Source organism: Apis florea, unplaced genomic scaffold, assembly GCF_048593485.1.
Source record: "Apis florea isolate Af1SG1 unplaced genomic scaffold, ASM4859348v1 contig_2272_pilon, whole genome shotgun sequence".
NCBI lineage: Eukaryota > Metazoa > Arthropoda > Insecta > Hymenoptera > Apidae > Apis > Apis florea.
The window spans coordinates 5,950,479-5,967,333 of record NW_028256549.1 but is presented as its reverse complement, the minus strand read 5'-3'; the positions used below and the strand labels follow the sequence as shown (position 1 = coordinate 5,967,333).

Genomic DNA, 16,855 nt, shown 5'->3' with positions numbered 1-16,855 from the left:
AAGACGTTACATACAATATATATATTCGGAAAAATATGTATCACTTGAATAATTCGATTTCATGAAATGAATTTGCAACGAACCGTAAAAAATTTCTTTTATTTTAATACGACTAAAATGATAAGAAATAAAAATTAAGAACGTAAAATAAGCCTATATAATTAAAATTAGATTTAAAAAAACCAATATACGATCATTTCAAATTCTGTCTCGAAATATTTCGATACCACGCTACTAATGACGCAACAGGTATATGAATCAAAGGAAAAGACACAAAGAAACACAAAAGACTAATTAATTTCATTCTCACTACACTGAATGGATTATTTAAAAAACTAAATTAGCAATAATTGATAAATTTGGTAATAATAAAAGTAAAATAACTTACTGCGTAATCCGAATTTGCGATGATCCGTCCTCTTGTCACAATTTTCAACTGTAAACTGACGTCATGCGCACTATAATGCGCACTATGATGCGCGCTATGATGCGCACTATGATGCGCGCTATGATGCGCACTGATTCGTTTCGCCGCTAGATTTTAATAATTTCCGATTGATTATAAATTTCTCTATTCACATTACCATATAAAAATTTAAATATATATTATATTATATATCGTACTTTAATTGTTTAATTGTTATATATTGTTTAATTTAAATATATTTTATGTTGATTTTTGCCTTATATTATATTCTTTAGATTTGATCAATTTTAAATATTTAATCTTATGTTTTAGATAATTTTTCTTCCAATTTAAATAATTTTTATATCAAATTAATTATAATAATGTTTTCTTCTCATATTTTTATATAATTATCACATCTTTGTAAAATTTCATTATAGAAATCTAATGATATTAGATTAACAATTTTTTTAATTTATATTTTCAAACTCATATTTTTCATCATTTGTCAAATCAAAATAAATCTAATCACAATTTTTCACAATATAATATATTTATAAAAATATTTATAAAATTTATAAGAAAAAATATTATAAAATATTTATAAAAAAAATTACTTATTAATTTGATCCACTTTTGCTTTCTTCTTCAAAAAGAGATATTTTTACAAATAAAACAAAAATAAAAATGTAATTAAAAATTATGAAATTATTTAAATTTTATTATATATTATTTATTATTTAATATTATATAAATCTAATTAATATTAACTAAATATAAACTAATTCTTTTTTTAAATTATTACTCTAATATATTAATATATATATATAACTATAACTTACTATAACAATTTGTTATACATTTATGCTGTTAGTTTTATATTTTTATTATATTTTTTGATAATAAATAACATATTGAAGATTATTTAGAAAACTAATATTTAAGAAACTATCTTTAGATTATTAAAATCGCTTTTCTTAAATGTTTTTACTTTAATTTTTAATTATTTATTCCTAAAAAAAATTAAGTACATAATGAACAATTTACCAACAAATTTGATATAATTTTATTAAATTTATAATATTCATAATTTTATATCTACATATTTCCAAATAAATTGTATATATTGTATATAAATTATATTATCAAAATTTTTTAGTAGATGAAAAAACCGTTTCACATTTTTTAAATATAATAATCCTAATAATTTAGCAACTTCTAAATTTTTATTCTTTATTTATGCGTCTAACAATTTATTAAAATATAAATGTAATGATTAAATTAAATTATGAATAAAATGAATTAAATTGTGAAAAAAATATATGCATATATAGAAAATATACATATATATACTATAATTGATATTTTATTTTGTCTTTTTTTCAAATGAATAAACTTAAAAAAAATATTAATATCAAATTATTAATCTGCAATAACATGCTCTGGAATTACTTTTGCTACTTTTCTGAACTCTTTTCGTAATGTTTTAGGGCATTGCATTTGTGTCCAATTAATGGGTATCATAGCTACACCTGTAACATAAAAATTATTAATTATTAATAAAAAAAATAATATTATTTTTAATAATTTACCTTCTTCACTATGTGCAATCACTACACCTAGTTCATTTTCTGCTGTACTTAATTGATAAGTATGTCCTTCTGTCATTGGCATCTAATGAATGCATAGGAAATTATATAATTCAAAATTTATATTTTTACCAATATTTTAACAACATATTTTTTTATAATAAAAGTCAAGGATACAACTCTAGCAAGAATAATATCTCCAGGTCTGAAGCACTTGTACATTTGAATATTATCTTTATCTATTGCTCGTACATCTTCTTTCCTTAAAATACCTCTATAAGGTCTTGTCAATACGATATCACCTATGCATTTTATACTACATTTGCAAAATCTCTGATTAACAATAGTAACCATAGCTGTTACAATATCACCAGGTGCAGGAACAATACTTTGTTCTGTTATTCCATGAACTTCAATAGTTCGAGTCTAAAAATATAATATTTAATTCACATACATAATATTAGTAATGTTAAATAGTATATTTCATTTATTTCTTTTCTCTTACATTTTCTTTTTCTACTAATTTTACTAAACCAGCTAATTTCGAATAAATATAGCCTTGTTGTTCATAAGTTCCTGGTCCAGCAATATTAACTTTGTCAGAAATACATAACCTTTGTCCTACAAAAAAATATGATTTTTTTTTTAATTATTCTGTTTACTTTTTTTTTTATTTTAAAAATATAATTACCTGGTACACATACAATAATATCTTTATTTTTGTCCATATTCTTTTATAATTAAAAAAAATTTACGTTTTATATATAAATTGTCATTAAGGCAATGAATAATTGCACGTCAAGAATTTAGAGGTTATAGACAAGGTACAAGTTTATTGTATTTTAAAAAAATACAATAAATTATATTAAATTGTATATTAAATTAACAAATATTGCAAAAAAATAAAAAATTCAAAGAAATCAAAATATAATAATATAAAGAAAATAAAAATAATAAATTACACATAAAATTAATAAATTTAATTAATTATGAATTTATAAATCATAAAAATTAAAAAGTAATTAATTATTTTGAGAATATTAAAATTATTTATACATTTTTAATGAAAATAAACATTTCCAGTTATCGGCAAAATTCAATCGAAACAATAGAGTACATAATCTTATCGATATCTTAATATCTCTTAATATCAAAAATATATTTCTAGAAACAATCAAAAGATGGTACTAATTGTCAATTCTTATTTTATATCTATTTTTTTCTATTTTCCTTATCTAAATTTATTTATGGCATGTAATAATATAAAATGTTAATTGAATATACTTTAATGATTTCTTTTTCAGAAAACTATGATGTATCTCAATCTTTAATTTAAAAAATATTTATATTACATTCTCGATTTTATATATATATTTTTTTAACATGTGAAATGTGATGTATAAAGATATATGATATAATTGTTTTTGATAATACGCTAGTTAATAAGTGGTAATATTTAAATAAATGAAAATTTGGCTCGATTGTAAAGGGAATAGAAAAGAATTTTTAAGCATTCTTTGAGAGTATTAAAAATAATTGAATTATCAAAGATTAATTTATCGAATCTATTCTTTCAATTGTAAAACATTTCTAAAACATGTAATTAATTGTTCAGTTACTAACTACTATCGAATTACTAATGTTGCAATTTTTTATTGTGAATTAATAATGTGAGAATAATAGTAAAATCTTAAAAGGATTTTAATGTTCTTAAGATATGGGACAAAAAATGCACTTAATTAAGTTTATTTTGTATCGCTTATGTTATGTTAGTTATCTACAAAAAGATATTCGCATACACTTTGTTGAATTGGAAATTATTTTTATTGAATTATTTTTTAAATATATTAAAAGTTTAATGATCATGAATATTTAATGCATTAACATTTATTGTTTATTTTATAATATAATTTTTTTATATTCATATTTGATAATTTTACGATTTTTCAATTTTAACGATTTTTAATTTAATTTATGCCATTATTCATTTAATTTCAAATTTATATTTAAATTTAATTCTATATTCAGCATTTAAAGATTTTTTAAATCTTAAATTATTTTTTAAATCTTCAAAATTCTGTAATAAATAGTTTCCATTATAATCATATAAATATATATTCAATTAATAAGTATAAATGTACTTATTTTTTAATACATTATATTAATTTCGTAAAGTTTTTAAAAGATATTTATCGACAGGACAACAAATTAATCATAAATGTTGCTATATTATGCTATTGAAACGCCATCTATGTGGAGAATAAACTTCACGATATGGTATCGACACAAAGGTACTTATAATGTATGTAGTGTATTCTACGATGGTCTTTATATACATATATATCTAAGAGAATTGTATCGAGTAAGTACTTCGCAGTACTTACACATCGTTTGGTGTCGCGTCATTATATTCGAAAAAATGGAAAATGTAGGAAAGATCATAATAGTATGGGGCAGAAAAAAAATCGAAATTCCGGATGTGAATCTGGACGATACCGTTCGCGGTTTGAAAATACGAATACACAAGGAAACTGGCATTCTTCCAAAACATCAAAAACTTTTAAACCTTCGAACCAAAGGTTATGTTTTGAACTGTTTCATGACCTTTTCTCCTTTTATTTTTCCCCATATAATCATATGTTAATATTATAATGATACATTGTTAATATTAAAATAAAATTCACTCAAATGATTTCTATTTCGATTTCAAACTATCCTTCTGTTCTATTAGATTTCACATGTTTGAAACCATTTAAAAGTCCATCAAGTGTCTGTTTACCAAATAAAACATCTCAAGATGAGGAAATCTTAAGGAACTTGGGCATGAAATCTGGGTTCAAAATAAGGCTGATGGGATCTCGCGAAGAGGATATTGCTAAAGTATGTCATGCTCCAAAAGACTTACCTGATGTAATTAATGACTTTCAGACTGAAGAGGAAAAGTTGGATATAGAGAATGTTAAGATGTGTTTATTTCAAATTCAATTTAGAATCGACTACTACAGGTTTGTAGAATTAAATCCATTCAGAGAAGGAAAGAAACTACTGGTGCTCGATATAGATTACACCATTTTTGATCACAATTCAGCAATGGTTCTGCAAGGTGGTGGTGGGGAATTAATGCGTCCCTTCCTTCATTATTTTTTAATTATGGCTTATCAAAATTATGATATAGTAATTTGGTCAGCAACTAATATGGAATGGATCAATAAAAAGATGAAAGTGCTTGGAGTTTCAAATAATCCTTATTATAAGATAGCATGTCATCTTGATGCAAATTTTATGATTAATGTTCAAACATCAAAGTATGGTACTATTACAGCAAAACCACTTGCTGTTATTTGGGGGAAATATAAGCAGTTTTCTGCAAAAAACACAATAATGTTTGATGATAATAGAAGAAACTTTATTATGAATCCACAATCAGGATTAAAGATAAAACCATTCAGGCATGCATATATCACTAGAAGAAAAGACAGGGAATTGTTAAAATTATCTCAATATTTAACACTGATAGCAAAAGTGGATGACTTTCAGACTCTCAATCATAGGAAATGGCAAGAATATATAATTGACAAAACCAAAGAAGAAAAAAGAAATATGGAAGAAAATGAAGGAAGGAACGAGTAAATATTTTTTTTTTTTGTTTTTGAGAATGTTAAATGTTCGTTAAATTTTATGAATTTTTTTTATTACTCAAGAGGATACATTTTAAGTAAATTTATCGAATTTTGTGAATTTATCGGCAATTATTTAAATTTATTCGGAAGAAAAATACTTGTATAGAAAGGACATCTTTTAAATATTCTTCCATGAACTATATACGACGATATTAATAATAATAACGTTTAATCGTTATGCGCATATTTTCACACGCTTCTTTGTATTTATAATGTACTTATCAGTTATTGTGAGACATATATAAAATGTAATCATTGATTACATAAATAAATCTTGTGTATTTCAAATAATGATATGCTTATTATTTTTTTCTTTTTTTTTGTATTATGATATAAAAATGTTACAAAAAATTTAAATAAAGTATTAATATTTTATAAAATTTATAAAGTGTATTTGAAAAATACGAAATCACTTTAATGCTATTAATTATAAATTATAATATAACAAATTTAAATTTTAAAATAAGTTTGAATCATTAATTTTTGTTGTTTAAAAATTTTAAGATATATTATATATTATTAATCCTTTATCATCGCCATCTATTTTTTGTCACTCTAAAATGTAATGTAGTATTATGTATATTGTATATTATACGAACCCGTTGTCAGTCTTATATACGAGCAAGATGGCGAAGTGCCTATCATAGGCGGACTTTCGGAGAATTGACGTTCCACATGCTGCGTAAAAACCATCATACAGTGGAAAAGACGGAAGCATGGAATTGTTCCGTACCGATACGCATTTTATTTTCGTAAAAGAAAGACATAGTCTATGGTGTGACAAGTACACGGGAGAGTTTTCCGCTAAATCGGGTGGGTACACAGTTCTAATTTGACAGAAGTGTATATGCATTCATGTCAAATACGATACACATTGTGATTTTCGTTTCATTGTTCTTTTTTAAAACATTTTCAATTTTTCAAATTTTATAATATAATCAAAAAAATTTCATATAATCTTAATTACTCATATAATTTTAACTTACAAATTTTCAATTTTGTAACAGTATTCATAATAAATAAATAAATAAAAAATTTTAAATTAAATCATAATTAAATTATCTTTATTAACATAATAGAAAATATGAATATATCTTAAATGGATGTTTGCACATGATTTTGCAATAGCTACAGTTTATGAATTATGTAAAGATGTGACATGTGGTCTAAGTAATACAATTAAATAGAACACAAAGTTATATTGGATTAAAATTTTTTTATATTAATATTTTGATAAAATTTTATTATATTTTTATACTTACAATTTACTTACATTTTTTTGTAGATTGGGAATGGGCCTCTCCAAAAGATTTAGAATGTCTTGGAATATTATATGGAATTGTTGGGAAAATAGAACAACCATGTGTATTAGAACCTCGTTTAATGTTAATTAAGGAAGTTTTACCAGCTGGAGAATTATATGGAGGTCACATTATATATAAAATTAAATCAATTGCATTTTTGCATTTTGGCAGTGAAAATAATGATATTGGACTTTTGCCATGCAAAAAGCATCAGAATTTGCCAAAGAAAAAAAGTCAAGGTGGCTTATTTGATGTGCCGCAAAAAGCAACATTTGCCAAAACATGGGGAACTATTAAAAGTGCTACAAACACTATAAAAAATACTACTCAACAAGCAGCTGCACTTGCAACATCTCAGGTAAATTATCTTTATTTAATTAGAAATAAAAATTTTAATTATATAAAAATTTATATACTGATAAAAATATCTATAGGTGAAATCTACAGTGAGTAAAAGAAGCATTGTTAAAGATAAGGAAAGATTTGAAAAAAGAATTTTAGAAGAATTAAATAAAATTTTCACTGAAACTGATTCCTTTTATTTCTGTCAAACTGGAGATATCACAAACAGTCTGCAAAGACTTTGTGCCACAGAATCACAACATAATGAAGAAGAAAAAAATAAACAACTTTGGCAAAAAGTGGATGATAGATTTTTTTGGAATAAACATATGTTGCAAGATATAATTAATTTGAAAGTTAGTTTTTTTTTTTTAAATTTAAATTTACTTTTATTAGATATTTATTTAAAAAAATATTTAATTTTTGTAGACAGACAAAGCAACTTGGTGGATATTACCAGTTATTCAAGGATACGTACAAATAGAAAAATGCAAAGTAGAAATGGGCATTGATGAACAACCTCATCATGAAATTTTTAATTTAGCAATTATATCAAGAAGAAGTAGATTTCGTGCAGGAACAAGGTAATAATATTTCTTTTTTATTATTCCATATATTATTTTAATATAATATTTTAATTTATTAAAAAAAAATTATTTTTTTATCATGATAAAGATATAAACGACGCGGTGTCGATGATGAGGGCAAATGTGCAAACTATGTAGAAACAGAGCAATTAGTTTGGTATCATGATCATCAAGTATCTTTTGTTCAAGTACGAGGCAGTGTACCAGTATATTGGTCTCAGCCTGGTTATAAATATAAACCTCCACCTCATATAGACAGAGGTAATTAAAAAAATAAATATTTTATTTATATTTCAATAATTTATAATTTTCAATTCTTTAGATGAAGCAGAAACACAGCTTGCATTTGAAAAACATTTTACAGAAGAGCTTGGTTTGTATGGTCCAGTTTGTATTGTGAATCTTGTAGAGCAAACAGGCAAAGAGAAAATAATTTGGGAAGCTTATAGTAACCATGTATTAAATTACAATAATCCTGATATAACTTATACAACATTCGATTTTCACGAATATTGGTAAGCAATTGTAAAGGAACTAATGGAGTATCTGGAATTATCGCTAAATGTTTTTTTGTACCTAACACAGTCGAGGAATGCATTTTGAAAATGTATCTATTCTGGTCAGTGAATTGGCTACAGTATTGACCGACATGGGGTATTGTTGGCGCGATAAACAAGGCACAATTTGCATGCAGAAGGGAGTGTTTCGGGTGAATTGCATAGATTGTTTAGATAGAACAAACGTGGTGCAAACTGCTTTGGGTAAAGCTGTTATGGAAATGCAATTTTCAAAGCTAGGATTAATACCACCAGACGGAACGTTACCGACGAATATCAGACAAACATTTCAATTGCTTTGGGCAAATAACGGCGACATTATCAGTAAACAGTATGCCGGTACAAATGCTCTGAAGGTTCGTACCTATGATAGAAATACATAATTTTTTAATGTCTAATTAATTAATTATTAATTAGAAACAAAAGACCAATCGAAATATTGTAAAATTTCTATGATTGTAGTTTTTTTTATTACTTATAGGGAGATTATACAAGAACAGGGGAAAGAAAATTTACCGGGTTAATGAAAGATGGCGTAAATTCTGCGAACAGGTATAATTGGATCACAATTATAACACACGATTCGCATTATAGTAGAACACCTTATTCATTCACATATCCTACACAATATATCATTTTACGATTATTTTTTATTGTTCAAAATATTTCGCAAATATATAATTTATTAGGTGTTGTAATTCTCTTAAAAAGAATAAATCATTATATTATTCGTATAATCATTAGATATCAATAACATTTAATTTTTTTTTTCTTTGAGCTATAATCATTAATTAAATACTATCATATATTATACATACATAGATCCTTGACACTATCCTTTCATTTTTCAATAGATATTTTCAGCAACACTTTATGGATGATATACGTCAAGCGGCAATAGATACTTTGCTAGGAAATCCCATCGATGTTAATCAACTGAATACCGATTGGTCGCACTATTTAGACATCCTTGATAATTGTTGTCTTGAGTTAATACCCGCGAAACCACCAAATATAGAGCTTCAACTTGCCACCTATTCTGACTTTCTTTATGCCAGTGCTATGTATGATTTGGCAAGGTTCGTTCTCAGCTTTGGGTTGAATTTTTTTCAATCGAACAAATAAATAAAATGTATATTAAAACTTCAAACCAATTATTGCTTTATCCAAACAACGAACGATGACAATTATATTAAAACTATGACGCCACATATTATAATCAGTTTGATATTGCATTTTTTGCTCGTTTTTGTTTGCATGATAATTGCTTGATTTTCAATTTAATCTCAACAAATATTAATGAAAGTCTACTCTGAAGAAAACTATCCTGACTCCTTCAAGACAATATTTTTTATCGTCATTTTTTTTTATTTCATATTTTTTTTTATTTTATTTTTAATTATAGCCTTGACGGAAACAGTTAGGAGACCTGTATATTTTCAGATACTATTTAAATCGCTTCAAGGATGTCTATAGACAAGCCACGATCGATATGATGTTAGGGAATGTTGTAAATGAAGAGGTATTCCAAGAGCGTACCGAAGAAGAAGACAATGCCGCTACAGCAATTCACGTGAAATTACTAATAGAAGATTGCAAGAAATTACTTATACCCGATCCAGAAGTTATTTTAGGCAGTTGGGGTCTTATAGATGCTGATCCTGTGTATGTTAGACATTCATTTTTTTATTTTTTTAAATTTATAATATTTAAATTTATTTTTAATATTATTATTATTTTTTTTATAATTTATTTTAATAGGACTGGTGACTTAACAGAGACAGAAATGGACACCATTCTAATATTAACACGCGATAGTTATTATGTAGCTGATTATGATGATCAAATAGACAAAGTCACAAATTACCAAAGAGTACCACTCGAAGATATTGTATTAATTGAATTTGGTCAGCCTGAAAGCTCAGTTTCGCTTTTTAAAAATAAACATTTCCATTGCATTAGAATAAATTATAAAATGGCGAATGAATACGGTTATTTTCACATGTTTCGGAGTACAAATTTACGATTTTTTAATAATATGGCTGTTGTTATAAAGACCGAAGAAGAAAGTATAGGTAAGACACGATTTATTATGCTTTAATGTATAATTTCAATTATACTATGTTTATTAATTTATAATATTTCAGAATCTTTAAAATCAATCTGCGAAGCTATCTCTGTAGCAATGGATATAAGCAGTTTACCAAAGATTCCTATAGCAATGAATGTCACATTAGATAGACGAAAGAGTAAATTAGTGAATAGTAAAGGAACCACGGGTCTACTGGATATCTCGTCATTTCCAGAACTAACTAGAAATGTCTCAGAAACACAGTTATTAGCTCTTAAAAGCGCAGGTATGTTTCTTGTAAAGAAATTTATTTCTTTGATAATAAATATAAGAATTTTGATAATGTGCACATATTTATAAAATTTACATCAATAACTTTCAAACTATTTTATCGTTGCAGGAACGAAAGCTTTAAATAACATGTCTGAGCAATTTAGCAAATTAAATAAATTAAGTCATAGCTTTAGCGCTAGAAAACCAATTGATATAGCGAAAAGCATAGGCAGAAAATCTGAAGCATCTTCTAAACCTATTTTCACTCTTGGAGGCAGAGATATTTTCGGTAATGTGCAAGGGAGACGTAATAGCAGTAGTAGTAGTGATGATGAAAACATTGGTATATCTGCTGTTCCTTTAGAAAAGCCAGAGAATTTCAGTCATGATAAGAATTTGATGGAAGCTTATACTCCATCTATTGGTATTATAATGGGTGTTAAAAACGCTGATGTTATGGAATCTGATGAAAACAATGAAAATCAAAATTTGTCAATACGACCTAATAAATTATCTGAACAAATTTCTGATAAAGAAGTTTTAAATGTGCCGCAGACTGGTTCTGGAACCAGTACTGTAAGTGCATCTCCTCAAAAGACACCAGAAATAACTATACAAAATGTGACAGAGGATAAGGAAAGGATTCTTCCGCCATCAACGTTGAATTTGTCCAAAAATATTAGTCATTCGACCGGAGAAGTTGACAGCAAGCTGACACTTAGTGATACAAATGGAAATAAATTGCAGACGGAAAATAGATTATTAGATAAAAAAAGATCCACATCTGAGCAAGATTTAAGTCTAAATATTACATCTTCTCAGAGTGAATCTGCTTTGAAATCAATAAAAACTAACATAACAAATGTTGCGAGTCCTGTGGCATCTACTGCCAAAGATATCTTATCACCTTTTTCAAAATTTGCGAAAGGTGTGCAAACTTTAGGAGCAAATTTAGATCCTAGAAAATTAAAGACAGGACATGTAGGATTGTCAAGAAATCTTTCAGATCATCATGTAGAACAGCGTCGAAAATTACAGGAAAGATGGGGTTCGTGTCAATCTAAATTAATAGCTTTATAACTTTTCAAGAATAGTATAAAGTCTGAATATAGTAACGGATAAACAATTTAGATACATTTTTGCATAGCTGTTTTTGTTATTTTTAATATTTTATAATTTAGAATTTACGTCAAATATCTCAATGCACGAATCTCATGTATGATATGTATAATTATTTTTTAAATTTCAATTACTGCCATCTTGCTAACAAAAATTTTGTGCAAAAAAAAAAAAAGGAAAACAAAAGATAAAAAATGATTAATCGATAAGATCCTTTCTATATATTCTTTCACGAAAAAAAATTACTTCCTAAAGTACAATGTGGTCAATATTTAATCTGCAGCAAGTCCATTTGTGTGTGTCTTATAAATTTTCTATTACTCTACATCGAAAAAGAGCAATGAGCTCTTGAAGCCTATACGAACTGATTATCTATTCACAAAATGCTTTCGGCATATTTATACAAAATTTTCATGGCGATAGCCTTTTTATGAATTTTTCAAACCAAATCCTAGCATTGCATTTAGATTTTAGAAATGTGGAATTGTAAATTTATCAAAAAAAAAAAAAAAAAAAAAGAAAAGAAAAAAAGAACATACTGCTTATATAAATGAAATTTAATTCAGTATTCTTTGGAGCTCTAATGCTTGCTGCATAATCATATTTTTCTATTTTTTATGATTTTATTTATTTGTAATATATTTTATAATCTTTTTTTTGTAAATTTCAAGATTTACATATACGCATGATATTTGTAAACACTTGTAAACATTCATAGTTTATGCAGCAAGCTGAATGAAGAAGCTTTGTAGTCAATTATGTATATATAAAGAATTCATTAAAAAGTTTTTAGTCTAATGAATAATGTTATTGGTTAAAAAACGAAAGTATAGCAAGAAGATGGATTGGCAAAGAAAATATTCTCTCTAAAAATATATGTGTAATGAATGAATTATTAAATATGTAAAATATATACATTCAGCCGTAATATCTTAATTACATTTTTAGAATAATTAAGAAACAAAATGAAGAATAGGAAAGAAAAAAATATTTTGTTCGTGATGTTACGTTATTTTCCTTATAGAATTATAAAAAAAAAAAGAACAATCACAATATTCATACACTTGCACAGTTGCAGTATTACTTGTATACTTAACGAATTATAAAAAAATAATTATATAGATTATGAGAAAAAAAATATACGTTGTTATTTAATATTATATATACGATTTAGACCAAACAATTCAAGTTATAACTTTAGATGGCTAATACTTTGTATATATGAATAATTTAATTTAATTATAGTAAGTATTAATATTTCGTAAATTCATAGTTGCACTGATATGTCAGTAGAAATATTGCAAGATAAACAAATTTTCTAGTAAATGTTTTTCCTAATTGCAAATGGATAGTCTGTGATAATATATTATCTAACAGAATAAACACACCTAAAAACAATTAAAATAAAAAAATAAAAAAAAGTAAGAAAATGAAAATAAAATGTCGATTCTGTAGATCATTTAGAGATGCTTTAAAATAAACACAAATGACAATTGTTTTCATTAGCTCTAGAGAAATTCGATTCATAAATATTATGCTCATATATTCATTCTTGATATATCTAGATATCTTATTTTTAAAATAATTTTAACAATCTCAGATATTTATTTATTGATACAGTATTATAAAAATTACCGAAGAATGAAGTATTTATTTTTTTGTTCTCTTTTTCGTATGTATATCTATGGTCCAAATTGAACATTATGTTACAAAATATTGTAACATAATGTATTATCTGTATTTTTACAATAAAACATTACAAACAATCATGACGAAACAACGCACGAAAATGTTTATAGCCTGTAGAGGCTTAAATTGCCTTATATATGTAATATATACATATATATATATATACACATTATATTACAGTTATGTTTTTGAAAACATATATATATATATATATAAAATATTATACATACATGTGATACAGTAAATAACATAGCGATTGTAGAAAAAAAAAGTTATAATAAAATACAAATAAATTTAATTAATGGCTTTATATTTTTTAAACATTATTAATAAAATACTATATGAGAAAAATATTTTTTTTCATAATTTATTAAATTATAATTCTGTCTATATTCTCTATTATATAATAATTCTTTAATATTAATTAAAATTGAAAATCATTTATTAATCAAATTTTAAAATTATATAGAATATCTAATATACATACCTAATATTTTGCTCTTTTTTGAATAAAATGATTTTCGTAAAATCAAATATTTTTCTTTCAAACTTTATATATTACATATTTCTATATTTAAATCAATTTAAATCAATATTGGATATTAAGCCATTAATCACTTCAAAAGAATCTTTAATCTAATTATTAAAATTAATCGATTAAAAAACAATTCCTTCTACATTATCATTTCCGATAAAATTTATTTAAATTGAAAACTTATTAAGAGAAGTAAAATGTTTAAAGTAGTTTCGATAATCGCAAGTAGCACTCGAATCGCGTTGAAAATCGATTAAGTTCGTATCGCTATGCAAACCACGTGGTATGTTTTGTTTTTGCATGAGTGAATGTTTCGCATAAGATGACAAGTTTTACGAATAAGTATTTAATTATATAGTAAATAAAATATTCTTAAAAGTATGCTTAAGTTTTCGTTTGTAATAAATATTAATATAAATAATTATTTTTAAACTATTTGTTAATTTTGCTTTCATTGATTATTAAACATGGAATGTTTTTGGTCCGATTTAAATAAACATCCTCAATGTCCACATGGTAATATTTCATATCAAAATTTTGTATCGTGGAAAGATAGTTTAAAATAATTAACAATGATATTTTTATTTATATAGGACCAACATTATTATTTGGCACATATGAAAATGGCAAATTAGAAAAGTTTTATGTATGCTCTGCCTGTCGCGAGAGAAAAACATGCAAATTTTATTTGAAAGAGGGAGAAAAATTGACAAAACAACAAGCAGCTAAATGGGAACAACAGAAGAAACAATTTATGTCTCGTTATCGTCATAGATCATTATATGTACATTTTAATGATATAATGTCTGTAACTCCAGACAATAGATGCTATTGTCACACTTGTGAGCAATTGATATCCAAAATTGAGAAAGATGTGATGAACAAACATAAAAATCATGACATAAAAGAAAATCTTACAGATTATGAGATGAAACATCCAACAGAAATTTTAAAACCTATAGAAAATTCTAAACAGGAAGCTCAATATTTCTTTACAAAGCAAACAACGGAAGATATAGTGAATATACTTGTGAAATTAGGAGCAACACAAATTCTTTGTATAGGTACTCCAAAGATTCATGAATATATTTTAGAAAATTATGAAGATACAATATCTTCACTCTTATTAGATTTTGATGGAAGATTTGTAAGTTTATATAAAAATTCATTAAATCAAATAAATTTATACTAAAGTAAATTGTATGAATATAATGCATATTTGTGTTTTCTAATTTATAGCATAATTTTTTTGGACCATTAAATTATTGTTGGTATAATCTATTGAATAATCATTTTTTTAATGAAAGTGCCATTCATGTGTTTAAAGATTTTCTTATGCAAAATAAAGGAAAGCATACCTATTTAATCTGTGATCCACCATTTGGTAGTCGAGTGGAACCAATATCTTGGACCATAAAAAAAATTTCTGAATTTCATAAGAAATGGAATAATATAGAAAATGAAAGTGATTGTTTAAAAATTATGTTTATATTTCCATATTTTATGGAATCTATAATGAAACAAAAGAGTAATCCTCCTGGTATATCAGGAGGTTTAAAAGATTTGAACATGACTGATTACAAAGTAGCTTATGATAATCACCCATTATTTTTAAATGATTCCAATGGTACTAAATTGCCATCACCTATTAGAATTTTTACAAATATACCATTAAATTTAGTTGAACTTCCAAAATCGAATGGCTATAGATATTGTAAAAAATGTCAAAAATGGGTTGGTAAAGAGAATAAGCATTGTAAAAAATGTCAAGAGTGTACCTCGAAAAATGGTCTTACATATAAACACTGTGATATATGCAAACGATGTGTGAAACCTTACTGGAAACATTGTGAAACTTGCAAAAGATGTATTGTGGCAAAACATTTGTGCGGCCGAAAACCTAAAGTTACTGGAAAATGTTTTAAATGTAACGAAATTGGTATGTAATTTTTATTTTTTTAATGAAAATAATATAACGAATATAATAAAATTTTATGTTATTATTTATAGGTCATACCGAAAAAGAATGTAACATAAATGAAGAAATTCAAACAGAGAAAACAAAAAAAATTAAAAAACGCAAAATTATTGATGAAAAAATAATGATTAACAATATAAAAAAAAAAAAGATAGATGATCCACGAGAATTTGAAAATGAAAAAAAAACATCGATAACAAAAAATATTAAAAAAACATCGAACAAATTGGAAATAAAAAAAAAAAAGAAAAAATAACAGAACTCAAACTGAAAACTTTGAAAAAACCTAAACTCTTGAAAATAAGTAAAAAAGTGAAGTTACATAATCAATCAAATGGAATAGTAAATTCCAAAAAAAAAGTAAAAAAACAGGAAACGTAATATAATTATTATAAACAAAGATATATTATAAATCGTTTCTGTATAATTATATTGTAAATAAGATCTCTTATTGATGTAAAATATATGTACTTCAATAAAAGAAATTCAAAATTTCTTGTATGATTTTGAAAATTAACTAAAGAAATAAATTTCACATAAATAAAATTTCAAAATAAATGTAATAATTGAAAAAAAACCGTTCTCTTATATTATACATAATATTATAACTATATTTTTTTTGTGAAAGAAATGATAAAAGTATGTATTCTCATTCTATACCTTATATATATCGTCATAAGCACGTATAGACAAGGAGAATAAATAAATAAATAAGAATAAATAAT

The 16,855-nt window shown here is 24.8% G+C and overlaps 4 protein-coding genes across 6 annotated transcripts; 3 read left to right on the top strand and 1 right to left on the bottom strand.

Moving 5' to 3' along the window:
* Positions 1–1,448: 1,448 nt before the first annotated feature.
* On the bottom strand, positions 1,449–3,219 carry Csl4 (exosome component 1 Csl4). 2 transcript variants are annotated; one of them, XM_012489452.3, is made up of 5 exons: positions 2,687–3,219; positions 2,501–2,616; positions 2,173–2,421; positions 1,999–2,080; positions 1,449–1,938 (listed from the first exon to the last, which is right to left on the bottom strand). In XM_012489452.3, the coding sequence occupies exons 1-5, from the start codon at positions 2,721–2,723 to the stop codon at positions 1,829–1,831; spliced, it is 594 nt and encodes a 197-aa protein (XP_012344906.1). In that variant the 5' UTR covers positions 2,724–3,219; the 3' UTR covers positions 1,449–1,828. The 2 variants fall into 2 exon arrangements, with proteins under 2 accessions (XP_012344906.1, XP_086774039.1); XM_086917913.1 differs by having other exon boundaries at positions 1,449–2,080; positions 2,687–3,120.
* Positions 3,220–4,237: 1,018 nt separating this feature from the next.
* Ublcp1 (Ubiquitin-like domain-containing C-terminal domain phosphatase 1) lies at positions 4,238–5,966 on the top strand. Its single transcript, XM_003695929.4, has 2 exons — positions 4,238–4,574; positions 4,727–5,966. The coding sequence occupies exons 1-2, from the start codon at positions 4,247–4,249 to the stop codon at positions 5,623–5,625; spliced, it is 1,227 nt and encodes a 408-aa protein (XP_003695977.3). The 5' UTR covers positions 4,238–4,246; the 3' UTR covers positions 5,626–5,966.
* Positions 5,967–6,244: 278 nt separating this feature from the next.
* On the top strand, positions 6,245–13,915 carry sp3 (phosphatidylinositide phosphatase spermathreecae). Of its 2 annotated transcripts, XM_012489819.3 has the most exons (13): positions 6,245–6,488; positions 6,961–7,337; positions 7,414–7,677; positions 7,751–7,905; positions 7,997–8,169; positions 8,231–8,423; positions 8,494–8,821; positions 8,947–9,017; positions 9,320–9,544; positions 9,909–10,130; positions 10,227–10,540; positions 10,613–10,822; positions 10,937–13,915. In XM_012489819.3, exons 1-13 carry the CDS (start codon positions 6,392–6,394, stop codon positions 11,887–11,889), a joined length of 3,582 nt encoding a protein of 1,193 aa, XP_012345273.2. In that variant the 5' UTR covers positions 6,245–6,391; the 3' UTR covers positions 11,890–13,915. The 2 variants fall into 2 exon arrangements, with proteins under 2 accessions (XP_012345273.2, XP_012345274.2); XM_012489820.3 differs by lacking the exon at positions 9,320–9,544.
* Positions 13,916–14,407: 492 nt separating this feature from the next.
* LOC105736192 (rRNA N(6)-adenosine-methyltransferase ZCCHC4) lies at positions 14,408–16,688 on the top strand. Its single transcript, XM_012489821.3, is given in 5 exon segments — positions 14,408–14,668; positions 14,746–15,299; positions 15,392–16,091; positions 16,163–16,381; positions 16,384–16,688. Coding segments are annotated over 5 exon segments (1,650 nt in total). The 5' UTR covers positions 14,408–14,619; the 3' UTR covers positions 16,512–16,688.
* The last annotated feature ends 167 nt before the right edge of the window (positions 16,689–16,855 follow it).